Consider the following 20,196-nt stretch of genomic DNA (forward strand, 5'->3'; position numbering starts at 1 on the left):
GTGTGTGTGTGTACCATCAAATAGGATCTGACAGGTACAGGAAGAGATTGCCCCTCCTTCTCCAGCCGAGCATCTGGTGGATTCGAACCTCACACCTCTGGGATTGCAATGTAGCTTCTTGCCTCTAGGTCACCAGAGGGCCCTCAAATATTATTCTTTTCTCAAGTACTTTTATTTAAGTCAGGGAACTTGGTCTATTCAACAGATATTCTTATATTTTTCTTACAGTTGTTGTTAATGTGCCATTCAGTTGACTGTGACTCATGGTGACCCTATGTACAATAGCTCTGAACTCTGTCCTGTACTGAGCCAATCTCACTGTCTCTGACACATCTACTCTCCTTATCTTAGTCACTGTATCAGTCTATCTCTCTCCTGTAGTGTTCCAACACTGTTCCTCCACCCTTCCAAGCATGGTGTACTTCTCTAAAGACTGGCCTTTCCTGGCAATATGCCCAACATATGTGAGACAGAGCTTCGAAATTCTTGCCTCCAAGGAACAACTTGATTTCACCCTCTTAAGGACAGATGTTTGCTCTCTTGGCAGTACATGCAATATTTGATGCTCTTCTCTAGCTCAAATCGAATGCATCGAATATTCTTCCACCATCCTTAGTCATTGTCCAACTCTCTGAAACAAGTAATTGAGAAGACCACAGCCTGGAACAGGCTTACTTTATTCTCTAGATTGACACTGTGGCTCTTCAGCACTCTGGAGATGTCCCTGAGAGCAGATTTTCCAATGCAATTAATCTTTGACTTCTTGATTGCTGCTGCCAAGGGTGTTGTTTATGGAACCAAGCAGTGCCACCAGAGTAAAACTCACAGGGACCCATGAACAACAGTTCTGAACCCTGCCTTATCCTGTGCTGTCGTCATCATCTCTGACACACTTGAGCCCAATGCTGCAGTTACTGTGTCAATCCATTTTGTAGAGTGTCTTCCTTTCTCTTATACAGTAATATAGAATAATTAACTCGAGATTCTTACATAGAAATTGCATAAACTAAAACAGTCTCTGGGACCTAAGGTGATATTAAAGATGAGTTTTAAAATTCCATCCTTATATGCACTAAAATAGGGGAGAGAAGGAATGATGGTGGACTGTGAAAGCAGCTACAGCAGACAAGCTCCTTTTAGAGTGCTTGTGACATTTCATACCAACAATTCTCATCTGCCACTTTTTTTCAGGTTTTTAAGCTTGGATAGCATAAACATCATGATAAGGCTGAAGAAATGCAAAGTCTCATGTGAGAGTCTACATTGCAAATGTAAGAGCATCGAAGAGGGTTTAGAGAGCTTAGAGAAATGATCTAAACTTTGGAATTATTGGAGGAAGCTCTGGCGACACAGTGGTTAAACTGTCACTGTGCCTCTGGAAACTCTATGAACTTTGATAAATGGCGATTGTTGTAGAACGGCTTCAGGCCTTTTGTTCATAGGGTCGCTATGAATCCTGCTCGACTCTACGGCAATCAACAACAGCAACACAACCAAGTGGCAGGTGGTTTGAATCCACAGTGCGCCATGAAAGAGAGATGTAAGAGCTTGTTCTCCTTTGTATTATAGCCTTCTAAACTCTGTGGAAGGAGTTCTGGTTGGTGGTGTGGGGCAGCATTGACTAGGTGTAATCCCCTTGAGGATTAGTACTGTTTGATGTTGAGTGGCTCCCGTCATAAATGAGACTCAGTTTTGAGACATTTTTTCGTTCAAAATAAAGCTATCGCTTCCTCGGTAGTAAGCCAGCCCTAGAGACAAAGGTTTTTTTGTTTGTTTTTGGTATGCATTTGTGTCCCCTTCATTATGCAAAAGCATTGCAGTTGTTGTTAGGTGCACTCGCATAGCTTAAGACTTTTAGACTCTCCCATCAACCAGAGTGGTATCTTACCATATCATCCCATGACGTCTCATATGCTTGAGGCTATTGGTCCAGTCACTGCGCCAAACCACTATTGAGTGTTTGGAAATTAGTCTTTGTAAAGTTTTGTAACAGTGCAACCGCAAAAAAGATCCTACATGTATGTATCTGCCCACGCCAGTTTCAGGGTCTGCTTCTCAGCTTGAGTAGTAGTTCTCATTCCATTTCATGGTCGATATGTGCTATTAGTTGCCATTCAGCCATTTATTAGTAGTAATAGTAATAGGACGTCTTTGATCCTTAAATATCTTGCTCAATGTAGGCCCCAAGTGGCCCTTTAAGCCTTGGGGAAAACCACTTTGCTTGAAGTCGGTGCCCAAAGCCACACCTACTAACAGGCCTTAGGAAACCCTGGGCTCTCTTGGCGGCGACTCGGCTGCTTGGAGCAACTCGACGCGTCGGAATGCCGGGCTCGCCGGCCGGTGCTCCCCGAGCGAGGCGCGCTCACTCACCCGACCAGCCCGGTCGGCGCACCAGCTGCCTTTCGGGGTCGGCTCAGGGTCCTCGCCTGCGCCGGCGTCCCCGGGCTCATTTGCATATAGACGCGCACGGCGCCGGCGAGCGGGAGGGCGGGCGCGGTCCGGGAGGCGGCGCGCGCGCGCCCTGACAGCTCGGCCCAGCTCGTTCACTTGCTCGTCCCCGGCTTCCGAGCACAGCATGGCGGTCAAGGTGACTCCAACTCTCTGCTGCTGCCTTTATTGCATAAGCGACACCGGGGTCCTTCCCTCTAGCCCCCATCTCTTGCCATTTCTTTCTTTGCCTGGTTCTTAGATAACGCGTCCCGGGCACCAGCTCGCGGGTGGGGAAACTGTATGGGTTTGGACCGGAGGGAGAGGATGCCCGGCGGGGGAGGGGAAGGAGGAGGGATTGTGAGTTCGAGGGGTTTGTGAGGACCACTGATAGGAGAAGCGAGAGTAGTGTCCTGCCCTAGGTGCATGGGATTGTGAGCCCAGAGTTAGAGGGTATCGAGAAATGGGTAGGAGGAAGTGGCATGTAAAGCTGGGAATATCTAAGACATCAGTGTTTTGCGGTGGGGGAGGGGGAGTGATTGAGTAATTGGGGGCCTCAATGTGACCAGTGGCAATGGTTGGCCTTTGCGCTGCTGGTTGCAGGATGTAGAAAGCATTTGTAAACGTAGCAGCTTCCATAATCTAGGTTGGGTGAAGAAAAGGGGCGCGCAGAGATAATTGTATGTTAAGATTGCTTTTCATCAGAAAGAATGGCTGGTAGGCTAAGCGATTAACTTGGAGTGTCTTAACTTTTTTCTTGCCCCACTTTTGCTAATCTCTTGAAAAATGGGTGGTTGCTACTATGTTGCTGACAGATGGAGAGTAAAAGAAAAGGCTGATTCTGATGACCCTGCCTTTCCTGTCCTGAAGAAGCAGGGTCTGGTACATACACTATCGGGTTTTCACACCTCCCTTTACACCTTCCAGTCACAGAGCACCAATTTGACATTTGTTATCAGCAGTTAGTGCTTTTGGTTTGTTTTAAGCTAAATGCCCTCATAAAAGATAAGAGTATTGATTGTTAGTGATGTGAACTCTAATCTGAAGAGATTGTGTAGATTTGTAGTCTCTAGTGAAGCATTAACTAGCTTTTTCCCCCTTTTTTTCTTTTTACCTCCTCCTTCCTTACAGGTGCAGACAACCAAGCGAGGAGATCCTCATGAATTAAGAAACATATTCCTACAGGTAAATTGCCTTATGCAGTGTGTGCTTCCATTGACAAAAAGGAAGTAAGAGTTGGTAGCACTTTCCTGGTCTTAACTTTGAGTAATGAGCCATTTTCATGTACTATTGTTTCAAACATGACTAGACAATATAACCTATATTTCTTATTTTATTAAAGCTTGATTAAAGATTTTATTCTCTATTAAAGCTTTTATTCTTTATTAAGAGTTAATGGTTTTTCACAACTCCTCCTATTCTTTGCATGTTCCAAAACTCAAGAGAATTTTCTACTTTCCTAAGCATTGTCCTAACATAAAATATCAAAATGTCTTGGCATGCTTGTATAATTAATAGGTATGGTAACTAAATTCCTTTCTTCCTTGAAAGAATTTGATACATGCTTATCATTTGCCTGTTTTCCTAATTATAAGCAATCTTTCATAGAACTTATTACAGAGATAACTTTATTCCACACTCTCTTTGCCGTGGAGTCTTCCCTCCTACTTATTTATATTAAATCCATAGACCTTGGGTTATTTGGGTTATCTGATGTTGTTTTAATGTTAATCTATGAAATGTTTCCACTGATCTACCTTGACTTTTGTTCACTTTTAAGGATCAAAGACTTGATTATAGACTTAAAAACAAAAGGTTAGATTAGCTTTTGCTTTGCTTTCTTTTTCTTAAATTTCACAAGTTCCCTACCTAGGAAGCTGTACTTGAAAAGTAGTTTTAAAGGGAGATAAGCTGTTTCACTAATTGTTTTGTTTTTCTTTAATATTTTCTTTTGAGAACATTCTATTCTAGACCTGGCATTTTGACCTTGGGCAGGTCTCTACTGAGCCTTAGTTTCCTCTGTAAAATGAGAGGTGATCTTCAAGGATCCTTTCCTCTCCAAAAGTCTATGATTCTATATTAGGAACAGATTCTAACTTATGCTGATGAGCCTAGAATAGATGCCTGTTTTATTTTTTTAAAATCTGAGACAGTTGGTTGTGCTTGCACTGTTATTCAAGAGGCTGCATAAGTAACCATACGTATATGTACTTCACCAAGAATTAGTGGAAAGGATAATCTTAAGTTTGATATGGAAAGCATCTTTTACAGAACAAAAGTCATTGTAATAAAAACGCTCTATTATGGCTTGAAACCCTTTTCCCCGTAAGTATTCTTAAGAATAGCCAAAAACATGTCAGTCTTAACCACACCATATGATTATACTCGATTGTTTTGGGGGGCATTCATGCGATATAGTTAATTATATTTTCCAGATTAAATAGTCATGCCACATGATGTAATGAAAAGAGCAGCAGCCTGGGTGTCAGAAATGCTGGGTTCAGTTCCCAGTCCTGCCACTATCTGGTGTGGCACTTTTAGGCTAATTATTTAACCTTCCTTGGCTTTGTCTCATATGGGGCTTGATAGGACATGAAATAAATGAAAATTGAACTCCTTCCAGCTTTAAAAATCTTATGGAAAATACTTGTGATTTTCAATGGATTTGTTAGGTGTTTTGAGAGAGGGGGACTTGGAGAGAAAGGTCAGGGCTCTTTTAACACTTTTAAATCTTATGTTTTGGTTTAACATTTTACTTATTCTCTTTTTATGCATTATTTTGTTGCTTTTATTTTTATATTGAAAATGTGTGACATTCATTACTGAATACTTAGTACAAACTATAAAATCTTTAGTCCTAGTGGTATATGTGATTACAATGTTACACGGCTAACCAGACAGTTTGTGGTTCAGCTTTCAGGGCAAGAGAAAGATGGGAAACCTGTCAAGATTTACAGCCTCAGACACTTGATATAAGGTTACCATGGTGTCGGGTTTATAAAATCATTGACCTACACATTATTGATTGATGGCAGAGGTGGGGGGGTGGGGGATAAAGAGGGAGAAGGAGAAATAGTGTTTGAAAGCAAGAAAAACATAGTATAGCTAGTTAAATGAACTTGAGAACAGTTATCATATTCAATTAAGTAACAAGTAACATACAGCATTTTGTTTCCTTGCTTGAATACTTTAAGCTTGAATGCTTTAAACTTGTATATATGTTGTACTAATACTTAAGAAGTAATAGAAAAAATACTTGCTGACTGCAAATGAGGTCAAGACACAGAAGAACTGATGCTTTTGAACTGGGGTGTTGGAGAAGAGAACTCATGGACTGCCAAAAGAACAAACAGATAGATCTTGGAGAAGGTGCAGCCAGAGTGCTCTTGGGAGGCAAAGATGTTAAAGCTTTTTCTCACATACTTTCGACATATTGCTAGGTGAAGCTATCCCGTGAAGAGGGACATCAAGCTTGGAAAGGTGGAGGTGTGATGAGAAAGAAGATGACCCCACCCGGGTGGACTGACACAGTGTCTGCAGTAATGGGCTTGAATGTGTCAGGAAGTGTGAGGTTGGCATGGAGCAGGACAGGGTCTGTTGTTCATAGGATCATTATGAGACCTACTCAACTCAACAGCACTTAACAACAACATATATTTCTTTAATATTTAACCGGTTTACTCAACATATATTTACAGAGGGCCACTTGCTGGGTACCATTTGCTTGTATTTGGCTCAAATGTGAATACCAAGTTCAAGAATGAGAAGATGACTGAACCAAGACTTGAAGGGTGATGGCCTTGTGATTAGACTAGCTCCCCTTGAGGGTCCTTCCAACTCTAACAGGCTGTGTTGAGGGTAGTCAAGGATGGTGAGTACAAACACAATCTTTGGTAGATCAAACAAATTGGCTTATTCTGGTAGTAAAAATGACAACATTAATTGACTAATAAGTGTGCCAGAAATTGGTCTAATATTTGAGACAGTGACTGTAACAATGGATTAAAGCTCAGCTGAGATTATGAGTCTGGTGCAGCATTGGCCAGGATTTCGATCTGTTCCACATATGGTTGCTATGAGTTGAAGTACCCTGACAGCACCTAACTACAACAATACGTTAATTTTCATAATTTTACTGTTCCTGTTCTAGAGATGAGGTTAAATGATTTGATTATACCATGTAGTCCACATCAGTTCAAACTCCAGAACTCATACTCTACCCTTTACCCTTTCACTACACTGCTTGTAAATTCTTGAAACAAGAGATGTGGTGGTTATTTTTGTTGTTGCTGTTGTGTTGTTGGTTTTTTTTTGTTGTTGTTGTTTAAAGGGCTGCATTGTGTTTTTGTTAAAAAAGCTGAAGGGGACAAAAATCTAATCACTTGGAGTCTTGATGGGAAAAATGTGCCTTTACATTGTAGCAATCTAGAATAGATCCCAGTGAGTTTGTGTTTGAAACAGCAGGGAGCCGCTATGGGTTTCTGAGTGGGTAGACTGGAGTGGTCAATTCTGGCAGCTCTTTGTGTGTGTTGGATAAAGTGTGGAGAGATTGGAAGTAGGAAGACGATCAGCTGAGAGGCCATTGAAATAATACATGTGGGAGATAATGACCTGGAGTGGCTGATGGCTGGGGAAATAGGAAGGTCAATATCAGGGACTTAGTAAGGGGAAGAATCTATTGATTTTGGTGCTAAATGTGGCTAATAGTAGTGGACAGTGAACAGTGAACCTGATGTTTTTAGGATAGAGATGAATTATTTTTACTTGAATTTTGAAATAAAAAAAAATATGTTGCTGCTAAAGTGTGTCTCAATCAGTTAATCAGGGACTGTTTTATTAGTGATATCCACAATTGAAGTGGAAAAGAGGAGAACAAGGGAGAATGGAAATTTTTTTTTTTTTTAAATGAAAACTTTCAATGTTTTATTTTTGACTGCAGCTGTTTACAGAAATATAGTTGCGAGTGGAGAATGGAAATTTAAAGAACAAAAAGGATATTGTCAAAGGCTCAAATAGAGATTATTCTGTTATTAGTATGATTTGGGTTTTTTTTAAGATTAAGTTATTTTATTATAAAAGTCTATACAACAAAGTGCCAGACACAGTAATGCAATTACATTGGTGGACATTATGATTTGGTTTTGATAGGATTATTTTTTGTGTCATTTAGATTAAGAATTTTTTCAGCTATTTAAGGACTACCAAGAGAAGATGTAATTTAAAATACAGTGGATATGTTTGAAAAATTTAGATCTGTAACATTAAAATTTAAATATATCTAAATTGATCTATAGTCAATATGGTTTGAAAATTATCTGCTTTATAAATTAAATGTCTTATTTGGTAGTGTTGGTATAATTGTGTTTAGTAGAATTAATGTATATGAGTTTTTGTGAGAAAAACTAGGAAAGTAAAGCAGTTTTATTTTGAATATAAAGAAATAGATGTATTTATTTATACTCTTCATTGCTTGTCAGATTTTATGGGTTATTGTTTCTCTTGGTTTAAAGAAAACGGTGATATTCCTGGAATTTTTTCTTTTGTCCCTCCCTTGCTGCCCACATCCCTAAATTTATGAAGTTGAAGTGTAACAACTGAATTCTTACGTGTTAGACTATGCTAGAATTTTTATAAACAGTTGTCTAGGTAAAATTTCACCTCTGCCTACCACCTTTGCAGCTGTCATTTCTTGATTTATCTCTTTCTTCTTTTACTTTTCTTACCCCCACTATCATTGACCCAATTTTGCTACATCAAAAGTATACAGTAGCAAAAGGAGACAATAGAAGCAATGAAGAGGGAGGTGAGATTGGGACAAGAGGAATGCCAAATATTGTTTGGTGGAAGCCTGCCAAAATTCCAAATGAAAAGTTAGTGTGGTTTGTGCTTTATGGCAAAGCAGCTTTGTAAAAAATGATTTTAAGTTAAAGATTTTAGTTGATAGGCTTTGTTCATTTGTCAGTATGTTGTATGGTAAAACCAACACAAACTGAGTTAAGACTGTATAACTGTATATACAAGACTAAAAATGTATTGAAACTTAAGACACAAATATTTTGATCTTGTTGTTTTTCCTTATAACACAAATGTAATGCTAAAGATCATATATCCCACAGAATATTATAAAAAGCATTTTTTTCATCTTTTCTATTTTACTTTAGAGACTAAATAGAGGGTGCTGCCAGGGTGGAGCAAAGAGTGATTCTTCCTTATGGTTTACATTGATATTTTTCCTTTTGTTGTTGTTGAGAAAGTACACAGAACATATTTTTAATTGACAGAAATGTCCTTTATTCAACAAAAATTTGTTTACATAATAGTTATTTCTGGTGGCTTAGTGACAGGAAGCGGTGTTGCAATCCTAAAAGCACACAGTTCAAATCCCACCAGCTCACTGAGGGAGAAGGATGGGCAGTATCCTCCTGTGCAACTAACTGTCTCTGAAAACCTGCCTAAAGGGTCAGCTATGGGTGAGTTCTGACTCAATGGCACATAGCAACAACAGCCATTACCTACTTTCTGCAGTAACTTTGGGCTGAAGGAATTAAGCATGGCTGTTAGCAGGATACCCTTTTGCTTTGAATGTGGTTAGGGTACTTTGGTCAACAATGGGGAGTTGTATCATAATCTTACATTTGCAATAAGATTATCAGGTAGGAAAGAGTGATGACATCTACTGAGGCTGAAATAAGGAATAAAGAGTGCTCTCATTTGGTAACTGTGAAAACAAAGACTCTTTACAAAGCAATCTGGCACTGATTTAAAAGAAAAAGAAAATAGGATTTGAGTAAATAGTTCTAGTTTGGGGATATTTATCTCAGAGAATGAAAATTACTCAAAGTACACACACACACACACACATACACACATACATATATAAAGATTATTAATTGCAGCACCAATTACCCCTCAAAAAAGAGAAACAAAGAGATTACTACCAAAAGGAGTTGTAGAAAAAGAATGGAGAAGATACTGCATGCGTGGTTCAGGATCAGGAAAAGTGTGCATCACGGATGTATCCTATCTCCATACCTTTTCAGTTGATATGCAGAACAGATCACCCCGGAGACTGAATTTTATGAGGAGGAATTTGGCATCAGGGTTGGAGGAAGACTCATGAGTAACCTGTGTTATGTAGATGACACAACCTTATTTGCCAAAACTGAGAAGGACCTGAGGTGCTTGCTGCAGAAGGTCAAAGACTGCAGCCTTCGATATGGATTGAAGCTCAACATCAAGAAATCAAAGATTCTCACCACTGGGCTAATTGGCGGCATCATGATAGATGAAGAGATTGAAATTGTTAATAACTGCAGTCTCCTTGGAAGCACAGTCAACATTTTTGGCACCAGAAATCAGGAAATCAAAAGACAAATTGCATTGGGAAAGCCTGCTGTCAGGGACCTCTCTAGAGTACTGAAGAGCAATGATGTCATCCTGGAAACTAAGGTGCACCTGACACAGGCTATAGTCTTCATAATTACTTGCTATGCATCAGAGAGCTGGATAGCGACTAAGGATGATCAAGGAAGGATTGATGCCTTTGAGTTGTCATGCTGGAGAAGAGTGTTGAATACCATAGACAGCTAAGAGAAAATACAGTTCTGTCCTAGAGTGGATGAAACCAAACTGCTCTCTGGAGGCAAGGATTTTGAAGCTCTGTCTCACATACTTTGAGCACGTGGCCTGGAAGGACCAGTCCTTGGAGAAGGACATTATGCTTAGAAGGGTGGAGGGACAGCACAGGAGAGAAAGACCCCAGATGAGATGGCTTGACATAATAACGGGGGTAATAAAGGTAGGTGGACCAGAGACAGTGAGATTGGCTCAGGATAGAGCAGAGTTCAGAACTGTTGTGCTTAGGGTTTCTATTATCCTAGTCAACTCAGTGGCACATAACAACAACACAATTAGTCCTAATGGCTTCTACCAGCTTTGTGATTACTTCATTCTCAGGTGGGCCTTCCCATGTGAGGCAGCCCTTTTGGGTCACACTCTCCTTCCCGTCATTAATTATGGTGTGCTAGAGAGATTCATTTCTCTCCTTGCCTGTACCTGAGTCACTTGCTCACTTCTAGACCTCTTGAGTGGAGTCGGCTCCATGTGATTCATTGGCATGATCTGAGAGTGGTGGAGGGGATCGTTCCTAGAGGAAAATCAGACTGCAATTATCTTAGGAAGAGGTGGGAAAGTTAGGTAGGAAAAAAACAACACATGTACATCATAAGAGGAAATCAGAAACCCTGGAGCTTGGAGACAGAGAATTGTACCAAGTCTAGCACTGCTTTTGTATTATCCACAAAGATACCTTAACTGAAAGAATAAAAAAATTGCAGAAACCAAAATTAGCATCTCTGAAGAAATATAATCCCATTTTATTCTGCCTTTGAGTATCTCTTCTCATCTTCTTTCCTGGTTCCTCCTTTTCATATCATGTGGCTTATTATTTTGAGTACTTCACCAGATTGATATAGAATGCCTACTATGAGCTAGGCATGATAACTTGGTTAGAGCTATGAAGATGAATAAGACATTTATGCTCTTAAAAAAAGAGGAGCCCTATTAGCATAGAGGCTAAAGTTCCTAGTTCCTAACCAAAAAAGTCTACGGTTTACACCATTAGCCACTCTGTAGGAGAAAGTTTGCCTACGTAAAGATTTGCAGCCCTGGAAACTCTATGACTCTGTCCTGTAGTGAGAGATAGGACATGACTGAGAATCAATGTAAAGGCATTAGATTTGATTTGGTCCTTAAAAAACTCATAGCCTAGAGATGCTTAAATTATATATTCATACATGGAGATATGATCTCTGTTAAAGTAAGTTCAATATTCCCATTCCAAAAAAGGTGATCCAACAGAGTATGGAAATTATAAAGTAATATCACTAATATAACACACAAAAAAATCCTGTTTTTGATTATCGTAAAACAACTGAAATAGCACATTAACAGAGAGCTACACAAGCTGGGTTTAGAAGAAGCTGTAGCTCTAGGGACATAATAGTCAATGTCAGGTGCAGGGTAGAGTAAGGGTCAGATCTGTTGCTCATAGGGTCGCTATGAGTTGTAGTTGATGGTACTTAAGCGCAACAATTTTGTATACTTTATACAAATCATCATGTTTAATCCTCAGAACATCTCTGTAAGGTAGATATTATTATTTTTTCCATTTTATAGATAAGGAAATTTATCTTGAAAGATTAGTAACTTGATCAAAGTCATCCTGTCCGTGGAGAACCTCATTTTATGTATTTTAATGCAACTTGCCCTTCCTTGTACCTTAGTAAACATATTATTTTTCTGTAGCCTTTAAAAAATTCTTTTATTTAAAAAAATTGAACCATCAAGCTAGAGAGAATATTATAATGGGGCCATATATATCCATCACCTTGTTGTTGTTGTTATGTGCCGTCGAGTCATTTTCGACTCATAGCGACCCTATGCACAACAGCCCTAAACCCTGCTCTATCCTGCGCCAACCGCACTGCCTCTGACACACCCATCCTGATTACCCCAGTCACCGAATCAATCCATCTCATAGAGGGTCTTCCCCTCCTGCGCTGTCCCTCACCTACCTTCACCAATTATCATGGCTACATCGTAGCTGCACTAGATTATGTTTAAGCAATTTGGAAGCCAATATATATGTAAATATTTAATATATTTCTGAAAGGTAATGGTTCTGAAGAATCAAACAAGCACAGCTACAATACCATTACCACACCTAAAATATTTTCTATTCCATTCAGTGTTGAACTTTCTCTGATTCATGTTTTTTTAAAAAGTTGCCTTCCTTATTAGAATCTAAATGAGTCATACATTACATTTGGCTGATTTGTCTCATAGATATTTTAATATTGCTACTTCTTATCAAGATAGAAATCCTCTTTATGGTAATAATATTGATAGCTCATCAAGGTTTACCAATATTAAAGCTTTCTATCCCCCTAAGAGCTCCACCTTGATTACTAAAGAGACTTGCTTTTCCTGGGCTTATAAGTATTTATGCTTCTTGTTTGTTCCCATGGTTACTTAGACCAATAAATTGGAGGATTTTCTTTTAAGAACATGTCAAATTAATTATTGAACTTAACCTGCCCTGGAAAACATTCCTCTTCAAGTCTTTGAGGCCACTCTTCTATTCCCAGATCCTTAACCGTTTTGAAGGAAGTTATTTTGGCAGCTCTGCTTTATAATGGTAGTTTTAGTTTATTTCAGTGATTAATAGGAGTTCTGGTGGATTTCAGTGGTTAACAGGAGTTCTGCACTTACTAGAAATTACGATGTTCAGTAGGCTCTTATGCGATTTGCTATAGTAGACACAGTAAAACCCCCATATATATTAGGCATAAAGAATAGGATGTTCACAATATTTTGTAGACACAACCTGAGTCTGAAAGATAGGTTTCTGTAGAGTTTCCCCCCTCCAAATCAATGTGAGATTTTGTTTATCATATATGTGGAATGTGGAACAGAAAGTGCTATTTAAAATAGATGTATTAAAAAAATAGTAACAGCAGATAGATGCAGTATTTTTTTAAAAAATAATAGTAACAAAATAGCTGTATAAATTGTAATTTCTTTGATGCTCATATGATTGATTTTGGCAAATGTCAGAAAACTTTCATATTATTAACTAAAATCTCTGGTTTGAAAAATTAATGTGGCCAAATGCTTCAAAGTTTTTCTCATGAAAATATTCTTAATGCTAGAATGATTTTTATTACAATATAGTCAATGTGATGAATTCTGAGTTGCAGTGTTATCAGATCTGCTGTGTTCTCTGCTCATTATCCTGAGGGCATGCATTCCTAACTAAATTTGGCTTCCATTTCAAGTAAAGCAGTAATAGTGGACAGCAAGAGGATTAGCTTCTTATGCTCAGCTCCTTGCCGTAGTACATGGCGTTCTCTTCCATTGTTCGTGTAATTCCTTTTTCTATATAGCAAACTCTCAGGGTGATAGCTACAGTGACTGCACTTTGTGACATTGTCATTTGAGTTACTGAAATTGAAAGGATGTTAAGATCTGAAAATGTCAGTTCATCTCAGTTGGAACAAAGTCATGAACAGTTTGTTTTGACTCATATTACATCCACATGTTGGATAAGCAGAGCTGAAGCTGCCTAGACCAGTCAGGACTGATTTTTTGTGAGGCCTGGGTTGTTACTGAAGCCTTGGAAACCTTGGTTTGGAAATAGATGTAAAGTTAGAACAAAGACTCCTTCATGTTTGGGCAAAAGCTTAAAAACTGAAAGAAAAAAGAGAAAGTGGGATTCTATGTTTCTACATATTTTACAATAACTATTTTAGTATCTGTATTTTTACAGTTTCTAAAGGATTTGAAAAATGAGTTCTAGATTGTATCTCACCCTCATAACTTTTTGTGACTTTTTGACAGCAATTTTCCTGTGACCTCCTGTTAGAGAAGAGGTTGAGAGCAACTGCGTGGTTTGGAATGTTCAACTAGTTAATGGCACAAGCAATGACAAAAATATGCAAGTTTTCTGACCCTGGCTTCTGTGTTCATCAGGACATTACTTTTCACTTGCTTGAGAGCAGAAGCTATATCATACCGACCTCTGCATCCCCAGTGCCAGGTTAAGGCTCAGCATATAGCTGGTGCTTAATACGTGTTTTTGAGTGAGTGTAAAATCTACAAAAATTTGTTTTTGTAGATTTCTTTGTTTAATATTTCTAGATGTATTCCCCAAATATTGGGGTGTATACTTGAAAATCCTTAACTTGGATGCACTGTATAATAATTAAAAAAAAAAGAATCAGCTTTCATTTTGTAGCAGATCAGATTTTCACTTTGTAGATAGTCTCTGGAAAATCCTTCAGAATGAGAAAACATCAAAGAATCTATTTCTGAACTTAAACCATTTAAGCAACTACAATTTGTATAATTAAAATGATTTTTTTTTCTAATTATTCACACCTCTGAGTTTTTAGTTAATCTTTCCTCCTCAATACTTGATGGAAATTTAGGGATATTTGTAAGCAAAGCCTAGTTAATATAGTTACTGTATGATGTAAGTTGCTTACATTTTAAAGGTCATGTAAGGTAGTCATAGAGTACGGTTGATTTTGACTAACAGCTCTGACTCATAGTGGCCCTACATGACAGACTAGAACTGCCTGCCCCGTACAGTTTCCTACACTGTCAGTTGCCAGCATTTGTATATTGCCAGATTTTCTCTCCTTCTGGGGCTTTGAATCGATCTCCTTTCAGTTAGCAGCTGATTGATTAAACATTGTACTAACTAGGTAAGATTAAGCTTGGCAGATCGTGAGTGTTACTACTGTTCTATTTACTCCAATCAATTGCTGCCTTCACAAGCTTGATAGGTAAACTATTTCCAGATATTGTAGATGACATAATCTTTAGTAGTAGAGGTAGAGGTAGTTCAGTGCCATTACTACTTATATCTGGGTGTGAAACATTGCCATTTTTAATAGACTTATATTTTTTATATTTTTGTTAAATACATTAAAATTCTGAGCTCTTATAAGATTAATTTTATTTCTAAATTTTCTTCTTTTTTATTTTCCCCCAATATTTCTAAAATTTTAAGATATCAAGGCTATTTCCAGCACATGGGAACTATACTCAAAATAAATGTACATATTCCTGCAAATGTCAGAATTAGGTGCACTTTTACATTGACATGCTTAACCTGGATTTACAAAGAGTTTAACCAACAAAATAGACCACCTATATTTACCCAGATACTGTCAGCTGCTTCTTGTCAATGTCTTTCACATGTCCTGGACCTCTTGCCCAAGAGGGATTTACAGCTGCTTAAGAGATATCTTTGAAATGGCAGATGAATAACTCTAAAGTTATTTGGAGTCTGAATATAGTATTTGATTATTTTTACTTAAGGATAGTTTAGTTCACTCTTTGAAGTTGTAGAAACAAAATGGAAATGATGTTATAAAACTACTAAATTGATATATATACTAAATCTTTAGCATAGGTGGTAGCTTAATGTCTTAGTCCGGGTTCTATAGAAAAGAAATGCAAATGAAGCATATATGTGTGATGTGTATGACTTTATGTGTGTGTGTATGTGTATGTGTATGCATCAGAGAGTTGGACAGTGAATAGGGTTGATAGAGAATTGATGCCTTTGAGCTGTAGTGCTGGAGAAGAGTGTTGAATATACCATGGACTGCTAGGAGAACAAATAGGTTTTGTCCTGGAGAGGGTGAAGCCAGAATGTTCCCTGGAGTCAAGGATTCTGAAGCTTCATCTGACATATTTTGGGCATGTTTCAAGGAGGGACTGGTCCTTGGAGAAGGACATCATGTTTGGCAGAATGGAGGGGCGGCAAAGGAGAAGAAGACCTTTGATGAGATGGATCGATTCTGTGACTGGAGAGGTGGGAATCAGTGCATTTGAGATGGCTAGGTTGGCACAGGATAGAAGAACGTATAGAGCTCTTGTACATAGGGTCGCTATGAGTCGCAAGCGACTCGATGGCACATAACAACAAACAAACAACAGTGTATATGTGTATGTTATATATATATACATATATATATTTGTTTGAATATATATTGTTGCTGTTATGTGCTGTCGAGTCACTTGTGATGCATAGTGACCCTATGTACAACAGCTTTAAACTGTGCTCTATCTTGAGCCAACCTTATTGTCTCTGACACACCTACAACCATTACCCCAGTTATTGAGTTAATCCATCTCATTGAGGGTCTTTCTCTCTTGTGCTGTCCCTCCACCCTCCCAAGCATGATGTTCCTCTCCAAGGACTGGTCCCTCCTTGGTCCCATGCTAGAGTATGTCAGATGAATCCTTGCCTCTGAGGAACAGCCTGGTTTCACCCTCTCTAGGACAAACCTATCTGTTCTCCTAGTAGTCCATGGTATATTCAATACTCTTCTCCAGTACCACAGCTCAAAAGCATCAATTTTCCTTCTATCGTCCCTAGTCGTTGTCCAGCTTTCCGATACGTGAGCAGTCTCCTCTCTTGTGATTAACTGCCTCTGAAAACCTGCTGGAGTGTCAGCTATGGGTCAGTTCTGACTCTACGGTAAACAACAACAACAATATAGATAGATAAATATAGATATAGTCCTGGTGACCCAGCAGTAAGAAGCTGCACTGCAATCCCAAAGGCATGTGGTTTGGATGCATCAACTATTTCCCAGGAGAAAGATGAGTAGTCTCCTCTTGTGTGATTAACTGCCTCTGAAAACCCACTGAAGTGTCAGTGTAGGTCAATTCCTCCTCTTTGGCACACAACAACTATTTTTTATATACAAACACATACATATACAAATTGGGTTGGCTCAAACTCATAGTGACCCTATATATACAGAATGAGACCATGTCTGATCCTACACAACCCTTTTAATCCTTTCACTTTTTACTGTGCTTAAACCCACTGTTGTGGTCACTGCATTTCATTGAGGGTCTTCCTCTCCTTTACTTATCTTCCTCTATTTTTCCAAGCATGGTGTCTTTTTGTCTTATTCTAAAGTCTTGCTGTGTTTGTGTTTGTGTAGAGAGAAAGAGTGAGCAAGTAAGCAAATGAGAAGAGAGAGGATGAAAGGATAGTAATAGATATTGATTGGCTTATGATTGGAAATTACTAACATGCTTGTAGAGTCTGGACAGATATCAGGCGAGAGGCTTCTTCTGACTCATCTGATGCATCTAAGGACAGGAAGTAGGCAGGCTATTAGTAGGCAGGCTATTAGTTCAGTCTCAAGAACAGGAGGTGACCATCCAGATGCGGAATCCAATCTAGCAAAAACTAAGCAATCTTTGCCAGAATTTTCATATGTTCGATGTAGGCCACACCTCCTGTAAAAATCCCCCTCAGCTGATTGGTTACTCATGACAGAGCTCATAAAATGAAGATTATGTTTCAAAAGGCCTAATCAAGGGTGTGATTGCATTATAACTGTAAAAAAAGATAATCGTAGGCACAAAAATTCACCACCATACCTGGAAAACCAAAACCCTCATTTTAAATTGCTATTTTTTTTTATTATTATTTTGAGTGTCAACACCCATCATTTTGGTTAGCAGAAAAAGGCATCAGTAAGATCACTTAGTGCTTTCTTTTTTCTAGCCTTTTAATTCTTACCCCAAGGAGCTCTGTTGTCATTGTCCTTTGCTAATCCAAAGGTGACAAGTCACTTGCAATTTTAATCCAACAATGGCTGGGCTGTAAGGGAGAAAGCTGAACAACTTTCTGTGGGATGTACAGCCTCTGAAAACCTGCTGAAAGGTCAGCTGTGAGCTGTGAATTTAAGGAGAAGGAGAGGGTGTGAGTGAGCTGTTACCCTAAGCTATACATACTTTTTGTCTGCTTAAGGCATATTTCCCAAATGAAATAAGAAACATTAAAAGTAATTGAGCTTGAAGTAAATGAGTATATTGTATTTTTTTTCTCTCTTCATGTTAAACCATGCTCTCTTCAAACAACACCTTCTTGGTTTAGGCATGTTGTTGTTGTTATGTGCCATCAAGTCACCTGCAACTCATTGTGACCCTAAGTACAACAGCCCTAAACCCTGCTCTATCCTGTGCCAATCTTATTATCTCTGACATACCTATCCTCACTAACCCAGTCACTGAAGCAATCCATCTCATCGAGGGTCTTTCTTCCTTGCACTGGCCCTCCTCTCTCCCAAGCATGGTGTCCCTCTCCAAGGACTGATCTCTCCTTGCAACATATCCAAAGTATGTCAAACAAAGCTTCAGAATCCTTGCCTCCAAGGAGCAGCCTGGTCTCATCCTCTCTAGGACGAACTTGTTTGTTCTTTTTTCCCCTTTATATATTTTTTATTATTATCAATTTTAATGAAAATTTACAGAGACTTTGGATTTCCATTCATTCATTGTTGCACTTTCCGCCCTGCCTGTTTGTTCTTTTAGTAGTCCGTGTCAGATAGTTCTTGGCTGAAAACAGAATACCAGAGAATGTCTTTCTGTGTTTCATTGACTATGTAAAGGCGTTTGACAGGGTGGATAATAACAAACTGTGGCTAACTCTGAGAAGAATGGGAATCCCAGAACACTTGACTGTGCTTATGTGGAGTCCATACTTGGACCAGGAGGCAGTCGTCAGCGCAGAGCAAGGAAACACTGCATGGTTCAAAATTGGGAAGGGTGTACACCAGGGATGTGTCCTAGCTCCATACCTTTTCAATCTGTATACGGGACAGATTATCCGGTAGGCTGGGCTCTATGAGGAGAAATGTGACATCAGGATTGGAGGTAGGTAGACTCGTCAACAATCTGCATTATGCTTGCTGAAACTGAGGAGGATCTGAAGTGCTTGCTGCAGGAAGTCAAGGACTGCAGTCTTCAATATGGATTGAAGCTCAACATCAAGAAAACAAAGATTCTCACCACTGATGGGCAGCATCATGATAGACAGTGAAGAGATTGAGATGGTTAACAGCTTTAGTTTCCTTGGCTCCATAATCAACCCTTTTGGTACTAGCAACCAGGAAACCAACACATGAACTGCATTGGGAAAGTCTGCTGTCAGAGACCTCTCCAAAGTTCTGAGGAGCAATGATGTCAGTCTGGAGACTAATGTGTGCCTGATCCAGGCCTTGGTTTTTGCAGTTACTTGCTATGCATCTGAAAGCTGGACAATAACTAGGGATAATAGAAGGAGAATTGATGATGTTGAGTTGTGTTGGAGAAGAGTATTGAATATACTGTCGACTGTTGGTTTAGGTATAGGTTTTGTATAAGCAGAGTTAAGTGTTCTCGAATTACCATTCCATTCTCCTAAATGCTAGCCATAGTTCATGATATTATGATCAACAGTCAAGTGATCCACAGACCATATATCCGTATACATATCCATAGTCAAATGCCTTTGCACCGTCAATAAAACCCAAATAGATGTTCTTCTGGTATTCCCTGCTTTCTGCCAAGATCCATCTGACATTAGCAATGGCACCCAGTTTCTTCTACACCCAACTTGAAATTCTGGCAGTTCTCTGTCAATGTACTGTTACAGTTGTTTTTGAATGATCTTCAGCAATATTTTGCTTACATATAATATTAATGGTGTTGTTCAAAGGTCCAGAATCTGTAGGATCACCTTTCTTCTAGATACAGCCATGTTTTTTCGGTTGTTTTTTGTATTTTTTTCCTGTGTGTCATCAAGTCAGGTCTTACTGGCACAGAGGATCTCCTTTCTTGGGAGTGGGAACAAATATGGACCTTTTCCAATCAGTTAGCCAGGTAGTTGTCTTCCAAATTTCCTGGCACAGACTTGTGAGAACATCCAGGACTGCATCTGTTAGTTGAAATTTATCAGTTGGTATGCCATCGATTCCTGGGGCCTTACTTTTTTTGCCAATGTCTTCAATGCCACTTGGACTTCTTATCACCACTGCCTTTTGATCCTATGCTACTTCCTGAAATATTTGGGTCAACCAAATATTTTTGGTTCAGTGACTTTATGTATTCTCTCCATCTTCTTTTGATGCTTCAGGGATCTATCCTCTTTCCATGCCTGTTCAATGTGTTTACTGAACAAGTAATTTCAGAAGATGAACTTTATGAAGGAGGATGTGGTATCAGGATCTGAGGATGACTCATCAATAACCTTCATTATGCAGATGACATAACCTTGCTTGCTGAAAGTGAAGACTTGCTGCGTTTATTGCAGAAGATCAAAGACTACTTAATATATATTACATCTCAACATCAAGAAAACAAAGATCCTCACCACTGGGCCAGTAGACAACATCATGATAGCTTCAAAAA

At 38.9% G+C, this 20,196-nt stretch overlaps 1 protein-coding gene across 2 annotated transcripts in view; it reads left to right on the forward strand.

The window, feature by feature from the left end:
• The first annotated feature begins 2,489 nt into the window (after window positions 1-2,489).
• Window positions 2,490-20,196, forward strand: part of SLC25A12 (solute carrier family 25 (aspartate/glutamate carrier), member 12) — a 148,433-nt gene continuing 130,726 nt past the window's right edge. Inside the window, exons 1-2 of one of the 2 annotated variants that reach the window (XM_006878838.1) lie at window positions 2,490-2,587; window positions 3,559-3,612. In XM_006878838.1, the coding sequence (XP_006878900.1) occupies window positions 2,576-2,587; window positions 3,559-3,612 (66 nt within the window). In that variant the 5' untranslated portion in view covers window positions 2,490-2,575. The remainder of the gene's footprint in view (window positions 2,588-3,558; window positions 3,613-20,196) is intronic. The other variant, XM_006878839.1, reaches the window with a different exon arrangement.

This window comes from Elephantulus edwardii, unplaced genomic scaffold (assembly GCF_000299155.1).
Source record: "Elephantulus edwardii isolate Elephantulus edwardi_28Jun2011 unplaced genomic scaffold, EleEdw1.0 scaffold00001, whole genome shotgun sequence".
Taxonomy (NCBI): domain Eukaryota; kingdom Metazoa; phylum Chordata; class Mammalia; order Macroscelidea; family Macroscelididae; genus Elephantulus; species Elephantulus edwardii.